At 50.4% G+C, this 23,490-nt stretch overlaps 1 protein-coding gene across 5 annotated transcripts in view; it reads left to right on the top strand.

The window, feature by feature from the left end:
• EVL (Enah/Vasp-like) overlaps positions 1–23,490 on the top strand; it is a 146,356-nt gene that overhangs the window by 76,260 nt on the left and 46,606 nt on the right. For all 5 annotated transcript variants that reach the window (XM_027569456.2, XM_027569452.2, XM_027569457.2 and 2 more), the window contains exons 2-3: positions 14,186–14,354; positions 20,344–20,521. In XM_027569456.2, the coding sequence (XP_027425257.2) occupies positions 14,186–14,354; positions 20,344–20,521 (347 nt within the window). The remainder of the gene's footprint in view (positions 1–14,185; positions 14,355–20,343; positions 20,522–23,490) is intronic.

Here is a 23,490-nt window from a genome sequence, read left to right as displayed (position 1 = left end):
TTCTGGAGATGCCCGGGCTACCAAAGCTCCTAATCAATGGTGCTTCCCAGTGTGGCGTGGTAGAGAAGAGGCCAGAAAAGCAGACGTTTTGCTTGCTCTCAGGTAGTGAGGGTGCCACAGCTCCCCGTACAGTCGGTAGTTGGTGGGCTGCTTAGGCACACTAACTGCTGCTTGCCCCCACTGCCCTGCAGATGTTGAATTTGTGAAGGTGTGAGAAGCCTCACACAGCCTGCGTCCGGCCCACACCTTCGCCTCTGCAGCAGGGCTTGGAAGACCCCCTCTAAGAGGAGCTGGCGTTTCCTTGGACGTCTTATCCTCACAGGAGAGTCAGAGAGTCCCAGAAGCTTACGGTCAGACCAGCCCTTGCAGATCACGTTGTTCAGTAGCTGCTCCCAGGGATGTGTAGGCAGATCATTTGGAGAGCTTCTTGAAACTTCTCTGTCTTCTCTCGTTCCAAAGAATCAGATATGCCTCCAATCGAGGCACATTACCACAATGATTCTAGGCCGTTCTCATGAGAGTGTGTTGTGTTCCTCGGGTGTCCTGGGCCGAAGATGGCTGACAACCGGTCTCATCCAGTGGTTTTACTTTGGTAGCTGAACCCGTAAAGGCGGAAAAAGAACAACAGCTACCCTTTCTAGAGTGTTCCGTGCCAAGCATTTTTCCGATCATGTGATGTACGCTGTATTTAATCCTCATCCTCTGAGGTGTGGTACCGTTAGTCCCAGCTTGCAGGGAAGAACAGGGGTCAGCAAAGAGGTCACTCATTCCAGGTCACGGTGGTATCACTTGACAGAGTTGGATTTGAAACCAGATCTCTTGTGTTCTCAAAAGCTAAGCGTAGCTGTATCCTCTTGAAGGAACTTGCCCCAAACTGCAGAGTCAAGGTTAGGATCAGGGCCTCCTAATTTCTGTTATCCTCTGCAGTCTCTGATTTTACACCGTTCCTACCACGAGAGACAAGGAGACCTCCTCTGTCCTCCTGTGGCACCCTGTGCTGTCTCTGTCAGTCCTTCACCATCTGCGCACCCAGCCTGCCACAGGACGTGGTATCACTCCTTTCTGCCTGTCCCTGCACTTACCTAGGTGTGTAGTGAACTGAGCCGATTGCCGTGCTGATGATCAGGGATATTAGCTGCGGCTCGGCCAGGTCTCGGCCAGGTCTCGGCCAGGTCTCGTTCCTCGGCTATTAATCTACCCTTGGAGGTAAGCGTACTGCGCCAGTCCTTGGTCCAGCCAGATCTCTATAGCGGTCCCGGGGCTGTGTTGAAACCCATTCCATTTCCACACGTGAGCAGAATCATAGACTGTGAGGACACAGGCACATATTGGAACTTATAAATGTTTTTGAGCTTTGAGTAGCGCCAGTGTCCACATGGACAATCAGATGGCTCCCCACGGAAACGGCTATGTTGGTGGCCTTGAGAGAAAGTGTGGGAAGGAGGCGTGAGACAGCTTTTGTCTACGAATATCAGACTCTCTCAACAGTTGGTTGGAGTGTTTCTTCCAGATTCCACTAGACTCCACAGAGAAGTGGAGAGCAGCTGTCCAAGCATCCGGGCCGGTGGCATTGTAACAGGGAGAAGGCAAACGTCTTGATTGCAGGTGACATAGCAGTCTGATCCTCCCAGCCAGTTTGGATGGAAGAAAAGATGTCTGGGCTCACACTGAATTTAGGGTTGATTCACCCAAAGCCTTCCTTTCATTCTGACGCTTACAAAAATGGGCTCAAACAGTCAACATTTGAGTTTCTGCGTGTGAAAATACGCGGGCCTCGCCCACTGCTTCCGTTGCTGTAGTTCAGCCGTTCTCAGATGTGGTCAGGAGAACCGCCCTTGTAGGGGTCTGTGAGTCAAAACTGTATTTATAACAACACTAAGACACTGTCTGCCTTTGTCACTCTTATCCCGCAAGCACACAGTGGAATTTTCCAAAGGCCACCTGACAGTGTGTTGACATCGTCACTGTGACAGGTAATGAAATGTGTGCCTGTGCGTTCCTGTGTTTTAAAAAAAATTCTGTTTTAATTTCAACTATGGTAAATACAGATAGACTTAACCTACCTAAACAGAAGCTTTTTGGCATCCTCAATAGTTTTTATGGGCGTAAAGGGGTCCTGAAACAAAAAGTGTCAAGAACCACCTCTGTAAAACAGTCCATTGTGTGCATGTACTGCAGGCAGCATGCATAGAGTTCGTAAGCACACTGTTCAAGACAGCGGCTCCTGCGGCAGAGGAGGGGCCCTGAGATCTGGGGAGAAGGTGCAGGGTTCCACTTGAGGTGACACCACATTCCTAAACTGTGTGGTGGGACTGTGGGAACCCACTTCTCACAGGTATGAAATATTTCAGAATACATGTTTTAAGCTGAGAAGATAACATTAAACATGTTTCGAACCTGTTGCCCCTAAAGGGGGAAAAAGTCACCCTATGAATGGTTAACTAACTCCCAAGGGGGGAATGTACCTTACACTGGAGAGATCTGGCGGCCATTCCCTTAATCCACTTTGCCTTTGGAAAAGGAGGCAACTCCCATTATGTGCCTCCCGCTGGGCTGGAATCCAGTACGTACGCACCATCACCTATGTTGGGTTCTTGCCGTTCACTCTGAATCTAGCCGTGAGGAAACAGTCCAGAATGTGGACAGCCTACAAGGCAATTGGCTTGAACTCTTCACACAAAAGAGTCAACATTGATGAAAAACAAAAAGTGGCTTAACATTCTAGCTTAAGAAAGAGTATGCACAGGGGCGCCTGGGTGGCTCAGTTGGTTAAACCGCTGCCTTCAGCTCAGGTCATGATCCCAGGGTCCTGGGATCGAGCCCCACATCGGGCTCCCTGCTCATGCAGGATGCCTGCTTCTCCCTCTGCCTGCCGCTCCCCCTGCTTGTGCTCTCTCCCTCTCTCTCTCTCGCTATCTCTCTCTGTGTGTCAAATAAATAAATAAAATCTTTAAAAAAAAAAAAGAGTATGCACAAAAACTAAGGATGTAATGTATGGTGATTAACATAACAATAAAAAATTTTTTAAAAAAGTATGCAGACAGCCCATCCAAATGTAAGGCATGAATAGATCCTGGACCCATAAAAATCAAAACATTTGGGGGAAATTGGATAACTTTATATAAGGGCTCTGTATAGCTATTAGTAAAGTATTTTCTTAGATGTAATAATGGTATTTGAGTTATACATTAGAATGTCCTTATTTTAAAGAAATGTGTGCTAAAAACCTTAGGATTGAAGTATCATGATATCCGCAACTTTCAAATGGTTCAGAAAAAAAAAAAAAAAACATAAAGAGATAAGTCACATGTGGTAAAAATGCTTTACTAAGTAAAGCAGAAAAACCCCACTGTATGGCAGAAAGGAAGATCTGTGGTCTAGACACGGCCCTTCCACAAAGCACCACAGGATGCTGGGAAACATACTCCCCTTCTCCAGGCCTGTTTCCTCATCTAAATAAAGTACTTGTGATTATTTCTCAGCTCTGACAAAGCTGTGATTCCAAGTCCCTCTGTTCCTCAATCACTGAATTGGGACATCGTAGTGTAGGCAGATTTATCCAAAGGTATTTATTGAGCAATCACTAGTCACAGGTACTAGGGCTACAGAGATGAACAATGTTTTTACTTTTTTTTAAGGTTTATGTATTTATTTATTTGACAGGGAGAGAGACCCAGCGAGAGAGGGAACACAAGCAGGGGGAGTGGGAGAGGGAGAAGCAGGCTTCCTGCGGAGCAGGGAGCCCGACGCGGGGCTCGATCCCAGGACCCCGGGACCATGACCTGAGCCGAAGGCAGACGCTTAACGACTGAGCCACCCAGGTGCCCCTGAATGATGTTTTTAAAACAAACCAGAAAAAGAACCATCCTCATGGGGGAGAGAGAAAACCCAAAGACCTTCAGTACAGTGATAAGTGGTATAAGGAAAAGTGAAGCATCCTCTTCTCAGTGGGAAGGGATCACTCTCCCAGGAGGTGACACAGAGGACAGGCTGGAGGAGAGTCCCGGCAGAGCAGGGCCTGGCACTTGAGCTACCCTGGCATCAAGGCCTGGCTGGCGGGCTCTGCGCCTGCCCCTCCAGGGGATGAGCCCAAGCTCTGGACACTCCACAAGACAGAACCCAACGGTCCAAGTCCCGCCTGGAAACCCGAGGTGATTCTCCAGGCCACAGTGAAGAATCTGCTGGAGACCTTGGTTTTCTCTGTAGAGATTGACAGAATAAGAGGTCATGATGGCTCTGCGTGTGGGGACAGAGGCACTTCATACTGATTCCACCCAAGTCTCCGCTCATGCAGATCTGCCATTACCAGAGCCGACATTTCCTCACTCAAGATGGTAGCTCAGGAGCTAATCATGTTGGTAAACTACACTCCTGTTTATCTTCTCAGATGTATCCAAGCTCCAAGAAACTTAAAACCTAGTCAAGAAAGAGCACATCCCTCATTTTACAGAGCCTTGCATATACTCCCCTGAAGCCAAGTGGCTAATGACAGGCCACGCCTGGGCAGAGCTCGGACTTCGATGCAGGGCTCCCTTCACTTCCCACACCGTCTCCATGATGGACAGTGTTGATTGGATGCCCCTGGCCTGTGTTTTTGATATACCTCTGGTCCCTGGCTCGCACCAGCCACCCAGACTTTTCCTGACTTTCTGCCCCTGCTCACTGGGAAACACTGGTCAGGAAAGAGGCAGTGTAGCAATGAACCAAGCTACTAGACTGTCAGAGAGCCAACAGAAAGTTGCAGAAAGGGGCTAGGAGGGGGCACCTGGGTGGCTCAGTCGTTAAGTGTCTGCCTTCGGCTCAGGTCGTGATCCCAGAGTCCTGGGATCGAGCCCCGCATCGGGCTCCCTGCTCAGCGGGAAGCCTGCTTCTCCCTCTGCCACTCCCCCTGCTTGTGTTCCCTCTCTCGCTGGGTCTCTCTCTCTGTCAAATAAATAAATAAAAATCTTAAAAAGGGGGGGGCTAGGAGGATGAGAACGAGGGCAAGTCTGTCACCTCTGGCGACTGGAAGGCCACCGATGGCCTGGAGAGAGGGGCTGGAGTGGAGCAGGTGGGGGCCTGCACTCTGCTGGCAGGGGCCCGGAGGAGCCAGCACAGTAGGCAAGGGGCGAGGGGTACAGCGTGTGTCCGTGGAGGCGGAGTTGAAGGGTGAAGGAGTGAAGCCCTAGAAGCCAGCAGAGGCTTCCAGAGACGGGAGGAAGACATGTTGGGGACAGGTCACTTCATGTAACATGGGGACAAATGTGATCACTTGCTCGTGAGGGTTGTTGAGCATCCCATGACACCACACGGGCTTTGACTGCAAGGGACCTGCACATTGGGCAGGAGGGGCGCTTCATGCTTCAGAGAGAGAGGGTGGCGAAGGAGAGGACGGTCCCCTCCCCACTGCACCTTGCCGTGGTGCTGGGGGGTAGCTTCGCACACCGGAGCGCCCAGACAGGTTTCCATGGCCCCCGCCCCCCACGGCAGCTGCCCTGGTGCCAGCCGAGGGGCTTCCTTCCGGATGCTTCTCAGCCCGCTTTTCAAGTTCACTTTCGTTGCTTACATGTTGAAAGTAAACAAGTCAGGACTTTACCAGCTGCCTCAGAGTCTGGCTCTGTTTGTGCTTGGCTTTGGGAACATTTATTTATGGCCACTTCTCTCTGGCCTCCCCTGTTCCCTCGTCATTTACTAGTTCGCTCAGCGGCTGCTGAGCCTGAGCTCGTGAGGGCCGTGGCCCCGGACTACATCCGGGAGGGTGTGGAGAGGAGCTGATGGCTCACACTGGGGCCTGCCCTCCAGCAGCTCCCCTTCTTGGGAGGAAGATAAGCCAGAAATAGCTATCACCAAAGCTTGAAAGTGATCGGAGGACACAGAGCCAACGAGGGTGGCAAGGGGCAGACACACACTTGTTGAGCACGTGGACTGTACTGGGTACTGGACACCTGCATAGAGAAAAATAGCTACGTTTTCTTGGCTCTGTTCTATAGAAGAGGATTCCTCCCGCAGAACCCATGATTTCCCCGTGATGGCACTAGCATGTGCCCATTTCGTAACTGTTCATCTTTCCTGCTAGATTGTGATATCCTTCAGGGCGGGGACATGTCCTGTTCATCCCCAGAGGCTCGCAGCGTGCTTTTCCCTTAGTAGTTACCAAATGAATGGGAATGAACCAGATGTTTGCTGAAGGCAGTAGCACTTGGCCTGAGCTTTAAGAAAAGGTGAGGTGCAGACCTGTGGACGTAGGAGGGAGAAGGCACCTTAGGCGGAGGGAACTCCTTTCTTCTTCAACTTCTTGAGTAATACTGGCAAGACATTTTAACTGGCCCAGCGTCAGGAGGATGCTTTTGCAGTCAGCCCAGGTTTTACCACCAGGCTGCCAGTTGGGCTGTGCGGACAGACTGCCCTCCTCACAGTTGGTGCCAGGCACAGTGTGGGCAGCCCAGTGCCCAGAGAGCACAAAGAATTTGCCCTATTGTCTCGAGACACCAAAGACAAACAGGTGGGACAGGAATTGTGGCCTAAGCCTTTGACTGCCCCACAGGGAAGCCTTGAGGAAGTGGTCCTTGTGTTGGTGGCACTCATGGCCAGCAGAGGGACCCGAGGTAGAAGGCTGTTGGGAGTCCCCTGCCGTGAGAGCTGTTCTGTGCCAAGGCACAGGATATGCCAGCTGGGTTCAGAGAAGGACCATCTAACTCAGCCTGGGGCTTCCAGGAGAGCTTTCTAGCGGAAGTAATATGTATCTCAAGTCTGTAGGATGAGTAGGAATTATCGGTGAGCTAGGCTGGAAAAAGCATCCCAGGCCGAGGGCATAGCAAGAACTAGAGCAGAGAGGCCATAGAGAATAGGGACAGGGGTTCACGAACAAGGTAGGCAAGGCACGGAATGTGAAGGGCCGCCGGCCAAGAGCGGGGAGCGTATCCTACTCTCTGGTGCTGTGGGGGCTCCAGGTGCTGCTCCAAGTGTTTGTACATGTGAAGGATCTCCTGAAGAGGGGTCTGAGAATTTTGCATTTTAATAAACACCTTACCTGATTCTTAGGCTGCACAGTTTTGAGAACCATGGGCACAAAGGGAGAAGAGAAGAAATTCCAAATGGTTCGCATTGGGGAGCACCAAAATTTAAAGTGGTTTTACAGTCTGTTTTGGAGCAAAGGCCCCTTGAGAACACAGTAAAAGCCTCCTTCAGAAAGTTTGCACACTCACTTTTGCAAATAATTTCAGGGAATTCTTAGACTCGTTAAGCCTTTCTGTGGCCCACTTTAACACCCATCCTGTAAGTGGCAAGTAGAAAACTTCAAACGGAGAAGCCTTCAAGGAGCCGCCAAAGAGAAATGGGAGCTGGGGAATAGACCGAGGCAGAGGCAGGAGAGATTTTCAAAAGTATGGACATTGTCACGGCATTTGTTCAGTAAGAGAGATGAGAGGTCTGAGAACTGCAGAGCAGCTGCCTGCACTGGGAAGTGCGCACCAGCGACCTTGTGCGGAGCTGTTTAAGTGTACGTCAGGGACAGACGCCAGGTTCCAAAGGGGCCTGGAGCATGAGCAAGTGTCAAGGAAATGGGGGAAGCAGGCAGGCAGGAACCTGATGGAAGAGAAGGGAGAGCCAAAGGGAGCAGCCAGCGGTAGGCAGTGGGCACCCACTTGCACCGACTGACATCAAACTCTACGTTCATGGGTGTTTAATCAGGTGCTTAACCCTGTGATGGCTATTGAGTGAAAGATAAAGAAGGCACTCTCAGGAGGGTGACTGCTCACCCTGGTCTACCTGGGACTGTCCAGGTTTTCGTACCAAATAACCTGCCTCCCAGGAAACTGTTCAGTCCCAGGCGAACCCAGTCCCCAGTCCTGCCAGGGAGACAAGAGTCGGACAGTGTGATGAGCTGTCTGCAGGGGGCGACTATGTCAGGGCACTGGGCTGAGCAGAGGGCTTTGCCAGAGCTGGGGGACAGGGAGGTACCATCTGAGGACTGGGCGTGTGGCTTCTTGGCCAGAGGGGTTGGGGAGAGCAGCCTGCCCTTGCCCAGAACAGCCTTCCGTCTCCCCGGGCCTGGGCAGGCAGGCGGGTGAGGCTGAAGGGCTCCCGCAGAGGCGGCCGCCTCCCCGGCACTGGGCACGGTGGGCCCACGTCAGGAGTTGCAGCTTCCTGACTCTCCAATCCCAGGCGTCATGAGACAGAGAACAGCGTTGGTAATCTGTGACAGATGCTTCTACTTGGCAGCTACTCGCCCTCTGAGAATAAATGGAGTAGGGTTGTAAATGGAGCGTTCCCACGGGCTCACAGTCATAAACGCACTTACTCGGAGTTGTGTGTTCAACAAACAGTCATCAGTGTCTACAACATACAAGGGACTGGGGTTACAAAGGGGAAGACAGCAGGGTCCCGCTTCGAGGAGCTCACAGTCCAATGGGGAAGGGGATGCAGACGCACATACTGAGGAGCAGGACCAGCTGAAGAGTGCTGTGATAAGCCGCAGGGACAGCACTTCGGGAGCTGCCTCTGGCCAGGAGGCTCAGTGCTGTACTGTTCCCAGCCCAACCCCAGACCTAGTTCCCCTGCAGGCGTCTGTGGTTAGCCCTGTTCCTCTCTGTTCCCTTTTTGGCTTTATGTCCTTTGTCCTTACTTGAATTTACACACTGTCCTTTAAGCGTTTGTTGAAGAAGCCTTGAAAGATACTTGGAGGGTGGAAGCACTGCTGCCCTGGAGAGCACGTGGCTGGGATGGAGTGTGTGAGCCTGGGAGAAGTTCAGAAACTCCTTCCCAGTCATGTAGGTCCCACGGCTGGTGGGGCAGAGATCCTGCACTTTTCCAGAAGCACTGATAGGGCAAGAGCGTAAGGTGCACTTCCGGTTGCCTGCGGGGCAGGCTGTGCCACAAGCCAGTTTTCTCTCCAAACGCATGAGTGGTTTTTTTTATGTCAGGTCGAGGAAGATCCCTGGTTGCATATGGAAAGTTTGGGATGCGGCTTGCTCTTTTTCTTTTTAAGTGAGGGATTTCAACAGATCTTCAGTAGCAGTCTCCGATGTGTGGTCTGAAGGGGTTAAATGCTGAACCAGTGACAAGACCTTGCTTGGGGCTGGGCTCAGTACTGGGGGCGCCTGGGTGGCTCAGTCAGTGAGGCGTCTGCCTTCAGCTCAGGTCATGATCCTGGGGTCCCGGGATCAAGCCCCTCAAGCTCCCTGCTCAGCGGGGAGCCTGCTTCTCTCTCTGCCCCTCCCTCCTGCTCTGCTCTCTCTTGCTATCTCTCAAATAAATAAATAAAATCTTTAAAAAAAAAAGTACTCACTGCTGTCTGATGGACCCCCAAGGTCAGATTAGCCTTGAACGGATGGGGAAACCGAGGCCCAGAATCACACAGTCTTTCTCCTCTAAGCTCCTGACAAAAAGTTTCTTCAAAGCTTCGTGAATGTCTCACCTGCCACTAGGAGGGAAATGACAGGCTTCAATATTTTACAAATTCCTGTGCCCACAAATACCTGTACAAAAGCCCAGATAAGGGGGTATAGCTCAGTCGTAGAGCATTTGACTGCAAAAGCCCAGATGACAATGGGGTTGGACGACTTTGTTCCAAGAGAACCTTCTTCTGGGAGAGAGACTGGTGGTTCCTACTGCTCAGAGCAGCCTGTTAGGTCCCCAGGGGGAAAAGTCCACCAGCCGGGTGATGCGGCACCATATGAAACAAATCAAACACTGTATTTTGACTGATTTTCCCCCACCAATCAGCTCGTTGTTTTGATCACATAAAGATAGCCCGTCAGAGATGAAGCCCCCCTCAGAACTGACCTCAGCTTTCCCCCCAGCTTCATGCACTTTGGGGCTCCTCAGAGCCGGGGAGGGTGGGGAGCTCTTGAGGCCATGTGGGCACAGGCGCAGATTATATTCAGCCTGCTGAGGGGGAAGGAGGAACTGTCTGTTTTCAGTTAGTAAAGGGAATTTTATATGTAGGTTTTTCATAAATAGTTCATTCGTTCATTCAGTAATAGTTTTAAAAAAGAAAACATTTGTCTGACAGCCCTCAAATGATAACTGATGTAGACAAATGAAGTGTCTGATGCCTGTGGATAGTACAGAGTTTTCATATCCAGGGAAGACGCAGAGAAGACCATTGTCTAGGTGGAGCTCAGAGACAATGTCTGGGCTGGGTGGCAATCAAGATTTTATTAAAACAAACATCCCAAAGGGATATAAGCAAAATGAATCTTAAGTGGAAGAAATGGGTATTTTCTTGCATTTAGGTTTTGTTAGTGGAGATAAAAGAAGCCGAGATTAGCAAGCGCTATTCAAATGGGGAAGAAAGAATAGGGTTTTTTGGAACTCCAAGTTCAATTTGAACCTGAAGTATTAACAAGGAGCCGTGGCTATAATTAGAACAAGAAAATTCGTTCTTGGTGTCCCAGCACCTACTAGGGGCAAGCACAGTAGTGGGTACCTTCCACTGTCCCCCACGCCACCCTAAGAGATGTGTGGTGACCCCAGGCACACGCCAGCCCCCAGGAGCTGCGGTTCCTGGCAGAGCACGCTGGCTGTGCGTCTCCCCCACTGAGAACCCCACATCCCCGTCCTCAGCTCGCCTGGGGTTGCAGCTCTTCGTCTGAAGCACATGCAGTGTTTTCTTCAGAAAGCCCCTCCAGGTTCACTGAAGTGTGTGATGAGTTGTCTCATTTTCGGGGTAGTTGCGAGCTGTCTGAGGGCAAGAACTGTCATATTCGTCCCTGCATCACTAAATGTTTTTGACTCACTGGCATCTGTGCTTGTCAGACTAAGATGAAAATATCCTACCCAGGGGCGCCTGGGTGGCTCAGTCGTTAAGAGTCTGCCTTCGGCTCGGGTCATGATCCCAGGGTCCTAGGATCAAGCCCCGCATCAGGCTCCCGGCTCGGCGGGAGGCCTGCTTCTCCCTCTCCCTCTGCCTGCAGCTCCCCCTGCTTGTGCTCTCCTTCTCTCTCTCTGTCAAGTAAATAAATAAAATCTTTTAAAAAAGAAAAAAAAAATCCTACCCAGTCGTGGGACCCAGACGCTCAGGGAACACGTGTCAAAGCAGGACTCACTGGAGGAGAGTGCCCGGCGTGACAAGGGGGCTTGCAGCTCTGCCCCGTGGATAACGGGTGGGAGGACGAAGGTGTCCCTTCAGCTGTCCGGCGGGCTGTCACGGCCTATCCAGAACACCTCTGTAACTGCAGGGCAGCGCGTGCCGTGTCGCTCAGAGCAAGGCAGGACGGCCTCACAGCTAAAACCACGTCACAACAAAATGGGCTGCTTTGGAGAGCAGTTTCTGTTGAAGGCTTAGTCTGCCTGCACGTAGGGCTGCTTTAGAAGGCATGCCACATGGGACGCGACAGTGTCCTCTCTAGGCCCTGAGATTCTGCGGTGAGCGTTGATTAAGCATCTGCTACGTGCCAGGCTCTGGGCCCGCAGAGAACGAGACAGGCATGCCCCACCTGCGCTGTAGGCGCAGGGCATGTCACTTTGAGTGTTCCAAGAGACAGACACCAAGACCCTTCAGATGATTAGGGTGCAAGAGATTTACGGGGAATCGTCAGTGAAGCACAGAGGGAGCAGGCAGGGGGAGCCTCAGGCCATGAAGCAGGTCTGCGGTGTGTGAAAGAAGGAAGGGTGCAAGGGCTGAGTGAGAGGCATCTCAGGCTGATGTGGGGCCCCGAGTGAAGGTTTCCCCCATGGAAGAGCCACATGTCAGGCAGGAATGAGCCAGCTCCGTCAGCCCTGCTATGTTAGTCATTGGTAGAGAGTGGCCCAGAGAAGCATGGCCTCTATGCATGCCTCGGGGAGGTTGGGGGGAAGGGAGGCGGCAGCTGGGACGTTGGTCAGCTCTGCTCCCAGAACAGGTTCTCTCTTTTTTTTTTAGATTTTATTTATTTATTTATTTGACAGACACAGCGAGAGAGGGAACACAAGCAGGGGGAGTGGGAGAGGGAGAAGCAGGCCTCCCGTGGAGCAGGGAGCCCGATGCGGGGCTCAATCCCAGGACCCGGGATCACGACCCGAGCCGAAGGCAGACGCTTAACGACTGAGCCACCCAGGCGCCCCACACAACAGGTTCTCTTGAAGGAGATCTGAAGGGCACACTTCAGTGGCTGCCACACAGGGATTCTAGAAAGCGTTGCCCATCACACCATATCTTCCCAATTTGCTTCCCCAGAATCCTCTCGAGGACTTCCGTGGTCACATGCCAACAGGTGGTAGAGCTGGGATTTCAGCTCAGATCCCTCTGACTTATGAAGTCCATGTTTTGCTGCGTATCTCGGGATCTCTCCTAGCTCCTGAGAGTATCAGGAACACACACCTGCTTGCCTATTCACGGTTAGCCACGGAGTGTGTCAGCAGCCGTAAGTGACACAATTTAGCCCATAACTTGATCTGTGCTCAGTTCACATTGGGATGGAACCATGATTTGAGCCAAGGTCTTTCTGCTTCTGTGGACAGTTTCCTCTCACTTCTACTAGACTTCATGAGAACAGGGCCCCAAAGACATAGCCAGAGGAGGAGGACTCCTCCTTAGTATAGTCTTTTGAGAAATACATGGTTTCGGGCTCCCAAACTCAGAGAAGTCAAAGCATAGCCACATTTTTGTTTTTTTCTTTTTTCTCCCTAATATGGCTATCTTCTGGGAGGACCCACGCCTATTTTGATCATCACTGATTTCCCCTTAAATATTTGTTGAGTGAGTGATGAATTATGGGGGGGGGGGGGAAGTAGCACAGTTGTACAACCAAACCCTTACAGTTCACTCCGATACATCTGCTACCACAGAGCTCTCACACGGCGTGGTCGGCTGCCATCAAGCACATGCGAGACTCCTGAACCCCAGAGCACAGCTGGGGGGCCAGCAGGAAATTGGAGACCCAGCACTGACACATTAAGTCAGTGGCTGGACAGCTGTGAAATGTGTGTAGAGGTTCCTATAAAGCCAAGTGGAGGAAGATATGTGGGAAGGCTTGTATATGCACCGGACACAAAATTGCTGTTAAGATTATAAGTCCATACACCGGATCACCACTGTCTGAGTTACGTGGCAGCTGGGGCCTGAGGAAGCTCAGGCCTCTGGAACACTCAGGAACTGACTGTGTAAGCCACGTTGAGGTTTCCAAGTCACTGAGGGCTCATGCCATAGAAACCACTATTTTGTCACCCAACCACTGGGGGTGGGGAGAAGGATCGTTCTCAAATATTTTGTTTTCCTGTCTTCTTAAATATGGTAAAGTGGACATAACATGACTTTTTCTCAACTACTTAGTCTCATCGTTATGATTATCCGTGACTATACACACTTTTGCTTCTGTACTAATTGGCCTCAATTTGTTGGGCTTCAAATATGGTTTCTGATTCTTAAATTGTATCTGTATGGCCTTGCTTTCTGATAACCTCCACTCCTCACTGTTGTGGGCCTGCCTGCCTCTAACAGCATGCCTTCCCTTTTCAATTTGGGCATTCTTATATGCTAGAGACTAAGAAACTACATGTTCAAGATTATTTGGCTCATGTGTGAATGAAGAGGCCAGTGGGCTCTGAGAGACTCCCTCTGAACACCCTGGTCATGACCATTTTGTCTCTCCAGGGGCTTCTAGTGTTTGTTCCCTGGTTTTCTGTCATGTTCTGAACAGATGAAGTTGTTTGGGAAATGTCTTCAGCGAAGTTGGGTGCAGCCGTCTATTTAGTTTTATATATATCGCAGTGTTCTGTAGAAGATCATCTAATCATTTTGTTGGATGTTGTGGAGAATATTATTTATGTCATGTGCTTTAGAGTCAACAGAACTGGTTGGAAATCCCAAATTTAATCCCTGAATACCTTGTGAATTTGTATAAATCTTCCCAAGTCTCTGAGCCACTCTTTTCTCGTCTACAAAATGGGGGCAGTGAATGACTGTGTCCTGAGTCAGGACACTTAGGTGCTTTAATGCAGTGTCTTATCTAATGCAGTGTCTTATCTAATGCAGTGCCTAGAAGCACTTTCTCCCTGAGAAGAAAGCTGTAAGTCTTTTCTAAGCTATGGAAGCTGTTGGCACAGAACCTCCTCTCTACTTCCTGTGGTCTTTGGAGGATGAAATTCATCTCAGAGATCAGCCCTTCCAGAGACAGTTGGACGCTCTTTGTATCAAGGAGCAGTTGGCCTGTATTTCAGAAAAGGGAAAGCCCACTTCCCTCCCTTGTAGCTGAGGCTGACGCTTAGCTTTTCTGTTGGTCTGCAGTGAACAGAGTATCTGCCAAGCCCGGGCTTCCGTGATGGTCTACGATGACACCAGTAAGAAATGGGTACCGATCAAACCTGGCCAGCAGGGATTCAGCCGGATCAACATTTACCACAACACTGCCAGCAACACCTTCAGAGTCGTCGGGGTCAAGCTTCAGGACCAGCAGGTGAGCACTGGAGCAGCAGGCCAGACTCATGGGCACACCCCTCCCTACACACGTATAGTGAAAAGAGGTTAGAAAAAAATAAGGTCAGGATTTGGAGTCAAAGATCCGGGTTCACATTCTGCCTGCGTGTTCTCATACTCCAAGGTAGGAGACCATGAGCACGCTATCTTTTCTGAACTTCATTTTTCACATCTGTCTTACAGAGACAGTAATCCACACGCTGTGTGCCTCACTGTGTTATGATCATATTAGAATAAAATAATAGACGGGAAACAGCTGTGAAAACGATACTCCAGGGCTGTGTTAATGTCTCCTTCCGCCTGCACAGCCGTAAGTGACATGCTGTGAAGATGTTTGGTTCCTCAGCCCGCAAGGCTTACTTTGGAAAGAATATCAAGATGATTTGGGGGCGCCTGGATGGCTCAGTTGGTTGAGCGTCTGATTCTTGGTTTCTGCCCAGGTCATGATCTCAGGGTCGCGGGATCGAGCCCCGAGTCAGGCTCCGTGCTGGGTGTGGAGTCTGCTTGAGATTCTCTCTCCCTCTCCCTCTGCCCCTTCCACTCATGCACTCTCTCTCTTTCTATCTCTCTGAAATAAATAAATCTTAAAAAAAAAATGATTTGAAGAATCTGGGATCATTTCTGTCCGTAAGGGTACCTCCTGGGCAAATCAGACAAGACTGTTTGTGAGTGTACCCGGTAGGTCTGTGCAAATGCAAGTCCAGCTCTGTCAGAAGTAGCCATGGAGGCGCCTGAGTGGCTCAGTCGTTAAGCGTCTGCCTTCGGCTCAGGTCATGATCCCAGAGTCCTGGGATCGAGCCCCGCATTGGGCTCCCTGCTCCACGGGAAGCCTGTTTCTCCCTCTCCCACTGCCCCTGCTTGTGTTCCCTCTCTCGCTGTGTCTCTCTCTGTCAAATAAATAAATAAAATCTTTAAAAAAAAAAAAAAAAGAACAAGAAGAAGTAGCCGTGGACACATAACTAAGAGTAATCTGACGTGACACAGACTGAAACAGAGACTTGGAAGAAGGGATTGCGTAGCTTCACCACAGTGACTTTGGTTACTACTTCACGGTTCTGCCTCTGCTCTCTCCTTAGAGATCGACAAGGACATTTTTAGCAGTGAAATTAACAGTTCTGCGGTTTCAGCATTTATGAAAAACCCCTCCTGGCATCCTTTGTTGGTCAAGCCTTGCTAAATCGAGCAGCAGGTTAGCTGCTATCTCTGTAAGAATCAGCACATTAGCAATTAGAAAACAAAGAACAAAAACTTGGGACTCTATTTTTAGTATGTTGCCTGTTGAATGGGTTTCTGCTTTGGCCAAAGTGGCCCTATTAAGTTTCAGATTCTTGTGGCTGAAAGGGACAGCCCCACTTCAGGACCCCTGGTGAAAGGTCCAACCTGGAACTCTTGGTACCTTCAGAGGCATCGCTTTCCCTTGTCAATGAGCCTTACTGGTAGGAAGGTTTTTCTAGAAACCTTCCGGAAGCTCCTTCCCTGTTCTTCCAATTCATTGGTTCTGTCTCTGCCTTTTAGAGGTATGCTGTGCTATATATTGCAGGATATATATGGTGACAGTTATGGTGACAACCGGAAGCATCCACACATTTCCCTAACATCCATGGGCGCAGGCCGGCAGGGCAATACCTCCCTGCTATGTGCCTTTGCCATAAGGTCCATGACTTAGTGCAGCTCCTAGATCACAGTGGGTGTTCCCTGAGTGATTTCTTTAATTGTGACAAGTTTCCCCCGCCCTTCGCACCTCATGGTTGCCCTCCAGGACATACTAGGAAGCCCCACGGTGTGCTGGAAATGCCACAGCACTGGAGAATCAGATTTCCCTGCAACCGACCCGCGCTGTGTTTTAGGAGCCTCGGCACCTCACAGCCGCCCTCAGCAGAAGCCACATGCCAAGGCTCGTGTGGGAGGAGACCTTTTCCCCACGCGGGGAGGGACTGTCGGCAGTCCTCAGTGGCCTCCTGGGTAAATTCGAGGCTGTGTTGACTCTAAGAGACTCCCAGAGTCTGACAGAGAAGTTAACAGCACAGCCTTCCCCCTGGAATTGCATGTTCAAGAGACAGGCTCCTAGAATGTGGTTGAGACTCTTTTCCCCAAATGGATGAGGTGTACGTACATACATAGTATACATACATAGCAACATACAAGGGATTCTTAGTAAGCCAAGGTATTAGAGAAAGTGGCAGGAAGCCTGGTCCACAGTAGCTTCTGTGGACCTCGGGAGAAAAGATTGATTTTCACAGATCTGTTTTCCAGTGTCTTTGGACTGCAAGGTTAAACATTTTATGATGTTTTGTTGATGATTTGATGTTGACAAGGTTAGGTAATGCCCTGCCGGCCTGCACCCATGGGTGTTAGGTTTATAACCAACTCGGGATATCTTACACATTTAATGTGCTTTATGGTTCATGGAACACTTTTCATGTCTACTATTTCAGTCTCCCAGGAACCCCAGAGGATAACAGTATTAGCATTTATCACCCCCATTTTGCTAAATAAGTAGGTGTAAAAGCAGATGGTCATTTGTGGAGGAAGGGACTAGTACATTGTAGTATCATTAGCTAAGGGCTAACCTGAATCTTACATTACAGGTGAAAAAATATCAAAAGATTTTTAGCTTAGAATGAGTTATGGCCACGAAAAATGTTAGTGAGTTTCCAGGCTGAATTAACGGTAGAAGTCCAGGAGAAGCGAGATTATAGTCCTGCTCTGCTGTGCACTGGTCAGACTACACCAAGAACGTTGGGACCGAACGTAAGTGCCACAAGCTGGAATCTGTAAGGGGGAGGGCATCTGGTCTGGTGAGAGGTCTGCCAGCAGTGTTCCCTGTGGAACAGCTGAAGGGGGCACAAGAGATACTTCCCAGAAGAGAAGAAAACTGAAGAGGGCAGGGCCACAGTCCTTAAACCTTTGTCAGGCTGTGTGGGGAGGAGAAGGCATGCTTTTCTTTGTACCCTTGAGACAGGGCTAGGAATACTGTGTGGACACTATCAGGAAGAAGATAGGAGCTCCGTGGGGCGCCTGGGTGGCTCTGTCGTTAAGCGTCTGCCTTCAGCTCAGGTCATGATCCCGGGGTTCTGGGATCGAGTCCCGCATCGGGCTCCCTGCTGAGCAGGGAGTCTGCTTCTCCCTCTGACCCTCCCCCCTCTCATGCTCTCTCTCTCTCTCTCTATCTCATTCTCTCTCTCAAATAAGTAAATAAAATCTTAAAAAAAAAAAAAGCATGCTGGACAGTGTTTGGAGTTGCAGAGCCTTTCCTTGAAAGACAAGAAAGGCCCTCTCCTCAGTCCTATACCCCTCCCCCAAACATGATACCTATGGGCTCTTGAGCAAAAAAAGTAGGACCTTTTAAAATAAGTTTATCCTGGGGTGCCTGGGGGGCTCAATCGGTTAAGCACCCAACTCTTGATTTCGGCTCAGGTCATGATCTCAAGGTCGTGAGATCAAGCCCCACATCAGGCTCCACGCTGAGGGTGGAGCCTGCTTGGGATTCTCACTCTCTCTCTCCCTCTGGCCCTCCCCTCCGCCCTGCTCATGGACTCTCTCTCACACACTCTCACTCTAAAATAAAATAAAATACAATAAGTTTATCCTTCAGCAATTGTCCAGATCAGTCCTTCCAAAGCTTGGAGAATTATTTTTAAAATAAAGCTGATAAGGACACAGGCTGAACGTGGGAGAGTGGAAAAAGGCAAACCTTACAAACACCAGAAGGACAAACTACAAACCAGAAGGAGCTGGTGTGAGTGTATTAATGTTAAATACAATAGGCTTTAAGACAAGAAGTATTACTAAAGGTAAAGAAGGACATTTTCAATGATGAAAGAGTCAATTGAAAATTGTACACATCTAACATTTTCAGATATATAAAGCAAAATTGGACAGCTCTAAAGGCAGAAATAGACAAATCCAGAAGCAGAGTTGGAGGTTCTAATCACCCAAGGTTCACAACCTCCAAGAAACTGAACAAGTGGAAAGAAAGTAAAGAGAGAAAAAATTGACCTAATTTACATTTATGGGAACTACAGCCAACAATGGTATATAGTCTTTTCAAGTGTGCACCGAACATTTACCGAAATAGACAATTCGCAGCGGTCGTGACACACTGGAGTCTTCTTTAATCTTGCTTCAAGATCCCTTAGCCATTCTTGATATAATGTGGTTTCCAGCCCTCCTTCCATTGAAAACATTTCCTTCCGGCTTGCTCTGGTTTTGTAATGTCCACTAAAAGTACAGCACCAAAAACCGAAACGCTTGAACACAGAACTTCTGGTATGGTCTTCCTGTGGCAGAAAGGAACAGGGTCTACTGCCTCCCTCTGGTCTCTACACCACCATGAGTGTGCTCTCTTAAGAGCATTTTAACCCGAGGTCACTATGCTCCTTACCATGCATACACACCACAAAACCTCCAGCCCTTTCCCTGAGGATCTGGAGCTAAACCTAGAGAACCACCCCAGGAACCTGGGTATAGACGCTGGCCAAAATTTCCTTGTGTCAAGATGTGAAACAATTGCATTTCTTTAGCTGATTCGGCTCGCCTGCTCACTTGCGCACACTCTGTCTCTCTCCACTATAGGATGACCCAAACCCACCTTTCACCTGGCCAAGACCTAGAAAAAAAGCTGTTGTGGATATTGGCCATATTTGCTGTCCTCTGGCCTTACCCAACAGCACAGCCGAAAGGAGAGTAGAAGAGAGTGGTAAAGCGGAGGTCACGTCTTAGTGCCCAGCCCACTAGCGAGGTGGCTTGGCCACGTCCCTTTGCATCTCTGAATCTTTTCCTGAGCTCCCCTTCCTGACTGGGGGCTGGGGCTGGGGTATAGGAGACAAAGCTGTCTCCAGCTTCAGATCACAGAACCATGGAGCCTCCGAGCCAGAGGAGGTCTGAGCAGTCCTCCTAAACATCTCCTAAAGCAGGTTCTTCCCACCACATCGCCCACGGGCTCCGGCAGACTCTGTAGGGAGCTCACCATACCCCTAGCACTCACTGACAGCCTGCTGTGTGCTCTCCCAACGGACCATGGGGGTGCCATGCCACAGTCAGGGCGCACTATCCCCACTTTCCAGGCCAGAAAACTGATGGCTCGTAAGTCCCTGAGGTTGGCTCACATGACTCCGAGTAGAGTAACCACTCCAGGCCTCCCACTGCCTTCCCTGAGCCGCACCTACTACGTCTCACCTTGAAGAGCTTGGAAGTCCTTCTCTGTCAGATGTCTTGAGAGAGTAGCTCCAAGCTCAGGCCGACCTGGAGCAGCTGCCCCGACTGCTTGGGAGCCCCTGAAGCTCTGGGCTTGGCCCTGGTCTACTTTACCTTTCCCCGCTGGGCCTGGCTTGTTCCTTGCAGACAGTTGACGTTTGTTGATTGACTAATAATGTTGTGCATTTGTGCGGTGCATTAACTTTTCTGACTTATCCTTTTAATTAGTAACCCATTTATTAATGCATTCTAAGTACTAGACACTGTGCACACGGCAATGGGAGGCATAGATAGGGCTAGAAGATCCTGCCTTTAGGGTCTCCACGCCTAGAAATCTAGATAAGGTATGCATCGCAGTGTGGCCTTCCCGGTAACCCCACTAGGTTGGTAAAGCATTGTTACCCCTGTTTTATAATTGGAGAAACTGGGCCCCTAAGAAGTGCCATGACCGCCTTGGGTGACATGGCTGGGAGGAGGGACCAGCCCCTGGACTCTGGGAACCTGACTCCCAGCTCAGGCCTCTTGTCTGGAGGGTGTGACTATGCCGCATTGCTAGTGAGATGAAATAGCTGGTTCTCAAACCCTCACCGTTCTGTAGGTCTTACTGAAAAGCTGCCTGGCCACGATGTCACCTTCTCCTGACCCCCCCCCCAACCTCCCTGTCCTCTGGTAGCCCCAAGGGACACAGTATCCCTGCCCTGGAGCTGTGCTCTCCAGCTCACTTACTTACCTCGTATTTATTTACACGTATTTCTGTCTCTTTTCTCCTCCAGGTTGTGATCAATTATTCAATCGTGAAAGGGCTGAAGTACAATCAGGCAACGCCGACCTTCCACCAGTGGCGAGATGCCCGCCAGGTCTACGGCTTGAACTTTGCAAGTAAGGAAGAGGCGACCACTTTCTCCAATGCCATGCTGTTTGCCCTGAACATCATGAATTCCCAAGAAGGAGGTAAGTGGGGCTTTGTCTCGGCCCAGTGCCGAGACCCCTCTCCTTGACCTGAGCCCTCCCCCGGCTCCCTGGTGTCCCAGCCCCACAAGGGCATCAGGCTGATGTTCTGTGGGTTCTCGGAGAGGCCTGCTGCCTGACTCCAGCCTGAAGGGACATGTTAACAGTTTGAAGGAGGAGAGAATGGCGTTCACACCTTCTTGCCATTTGTGAGATACCACTTTGTACTGATACTGATGTGTTCCTGAAGCTAAATATCCTGATATGTTTTACGTGTGCCATCTTCCTTCTGTATTCTAGAACACGTATTTAGCAGAGGTGGGAGGAAATGAGCAACAATTTATTGTTGAATTCAAGCATTCGTGTTGTTAATGAACTTTTACTAAATATTCACTGAGTGTAAGAAACTGGCCAGACAGAATAGGTAAGGAATGAATAGATGGCGTCCTGCGCAAGACACGCCTGAGTAGATAGATTCGTAACCTGCTAACACCATGGGTCATGGTGAGTGCTGCAGACAGGTCTGGGTGGGCTACTTAGGGAACACAGAGAGGGACATCTGGGCTGCAGTTTGGAAGGGTGAGGAGGAGCTTACAAGGCAGAGGGGGGACAGCAAAGGCATCCAGGCCTGAAAGCCCAGTGTGTGTGGGAGAGTGCACTGCGGTGTTTCTGGGGCCTCGGGCACACACAGGAAAGAAGCTGGGCATGAAACTTCACAGTGAAAGGCCCCAAGGACCTAGAAGACGATGGGCAGATACTTGGGGTAGACAGTGGGCCTGGGGGAGGGAGCGGGGCAGGGTGGGGATAGCAAAAGTTTCTAAGCAAGGCAAAAATGCCTGTGGCTTTTATTGGAAATTCGCAACCTTAGCTTCAGAGGGAACACAGAAGCCTTCCCGGGTCCAGGTGTCTTGACGTCCACGGATACGGTCCTGTGCTTTGCTAGGGGTCTGAACCTTGGTAGAGCTAGTCAAGAACAGGGTTGATGTTTGAGTCCTGGTTCTGCCACATTCTGGCTGAGGATCCTTTGGACAAGTTACTTCATTTCCGGGGCTTCAGTTGTCTTATCTGTCAGATGGCAGTGATAAAGGGTGGCTTTTAAGTTTCAGTGGGCAGAGTGTGCAATGCTTAGCAGGCTGCCCGACACCCAGCGGTCACGCGGTGTTGGCAGTTGTCCGTAGTGTCACTCCCAGGGTGGCCGCTGCCGCCGTTGCGGTGGCACGTGGGGGATGTGGTCCTTAGAGGGAGACGGCTTTTACAGGCCTGTTGGGCCTGACAGATGGCAGCTTTGGGACCCAGTGTGAACCCTAGGAGGATTTTTCTAAGTAAACAAAGAACATGTTTTGAGTATGCTCCCCGTGGGTCAGGTCACACACAGAACGGGGGCTTGTGTTTGCCCCACCTCAGCAAGGTTCCACGGTTTGTGGGAGACTTGGGACACATGGTGGGGAAGCTGCCCGAGCACAGCTGTGTTGAGTGACAGGAGCAGTGCCCAACACATGGTTCTTAAACTGTTTTCTACCCAAGAGCCTTGTACTTCCTGGTGAAGTGAACTGGGTTTGGGGTTTCTGATCTGAACCACCTCGCCTGCCCCAGGATGTGAGAGTTCAGCTTTATTTGATCTGTACAGGGGGACACATTGAGGGTCAAAAACGAAGTTTTAATTTAATCAGACAGCTAACCCTTGCGAAGCAACTGCTCATTAAATAAAAACTACTAGTTGTTTTATTAAATTTACTATAGTCCCAGGGATATTAGCTAATACAACCCTCATTTCCAAATGAGAAACCTGTGACCTTTATGAGGAAGTCAGTCACCCATGGCAGCTAGGAACCCCGACCTCCTCTGCCTCCTTTGGGCTGGACGAACGCCCTTGTTGGGGTAGGGGTGGGGCCACCGTGTGAGGGTGGCCTAATTGGCAGCTTGCACCGTGAGTAGCAGGGGCCTGTCCCAGTTCATTGGCTGAGGCCCCATCTCCTGCTTCTGCAGATGTGACCTTTGGTGGAAGGAGATCCAGGCCCACTGAGCGAGTTTTGCTTTCCCTTCACCTGAGGTGTGACCTACTGACTGTACTGTTCAGCAGCTGGAGGCGTGTGGCTCAACGAGCTTTTATACATGTCTATGCCAGCACCCCCCCCACCCCCGCAGGTCCCCAGAGAGACCATATCCCCCCCCCCCCCAGGACAGGGGGACAACAGCCCTGAGATGACAGAGCAGTTCTGCCTGTGTTTGAACTTCACTGTGTGTGTACTTCATACAGTGCACACGTTGTATCTGATCTCTCTCCCTCGGCATTGTGTTTGCGGGAGTCATCCGGGGAGTGGGTCACCTCTTTCGCTGGCTGCCTGTGACTGCCGTGTACCACTGCACGGTGCGGCTGTGCCACGTGGATCCACCCACCTCTGTCCACCAGCCGCTGCAGAAGGCCTCATGCTGCCAGATCATTGTGCTGTTTTCTAGTGAATCCCCTCTGTGTCGGGAAATCCCAGCCTACCCTCCCTTGGTGGGAGGCAGTTGGCTGTAGCGTAAAAAGCATTTGTTGGGGGGCAGCTAGATCTTATATTAAGTCTTTGTTCCGCCACCTGTGGCCCTGGGATAATAGACCCAACTTCCCAGGGTTGTTATGAAGATTCCTTTTGAGATGTTGATAAAGCACTTAGCATCTGGTGCCTGGTATGTGATAGGAGTACAAATAATATTGGCTCTTTGCCTTTTGTTCTTGTTAAACGTGGTCATCTTCTGTAAGCTTCAGTTTCCTTCCTGGTACCGTAGGATTATCGTCCCACTGCAGAGCTGCGGAGAGGACTCGAGGGCCCAGTAGGTTCTCTCCTTCAGCTCCTCCCTCCCCTCGCTGGCAGGCCTCACCCCCTAGCAGGCCTCTGGGCTTGTGCCTTCTAAGACTTGGTGTCTCCTCACGTTGAGTCCTGCTGGGCATTTCCCACCTCCGCCTCCGCGAGTGGGGGCCCCTCCGGGGT

This window comes from Zalophus californianus, chromosome 6 (genome assembly GCF_009762305.2).
Source record: "Zalophus californianus isolate mZalCal1 chromosome 6, mZalCal1.pri.v2, whole genome shotgun sequence".
NCBI lineage: Eukaryota > Metazoa > Chordata > Mammalia > Carnivora > Otariidae > Zalophus > Zalophus californianus.
This window is presented reverse-complemented; position numbering and strand designations above follow the sequence as displayed.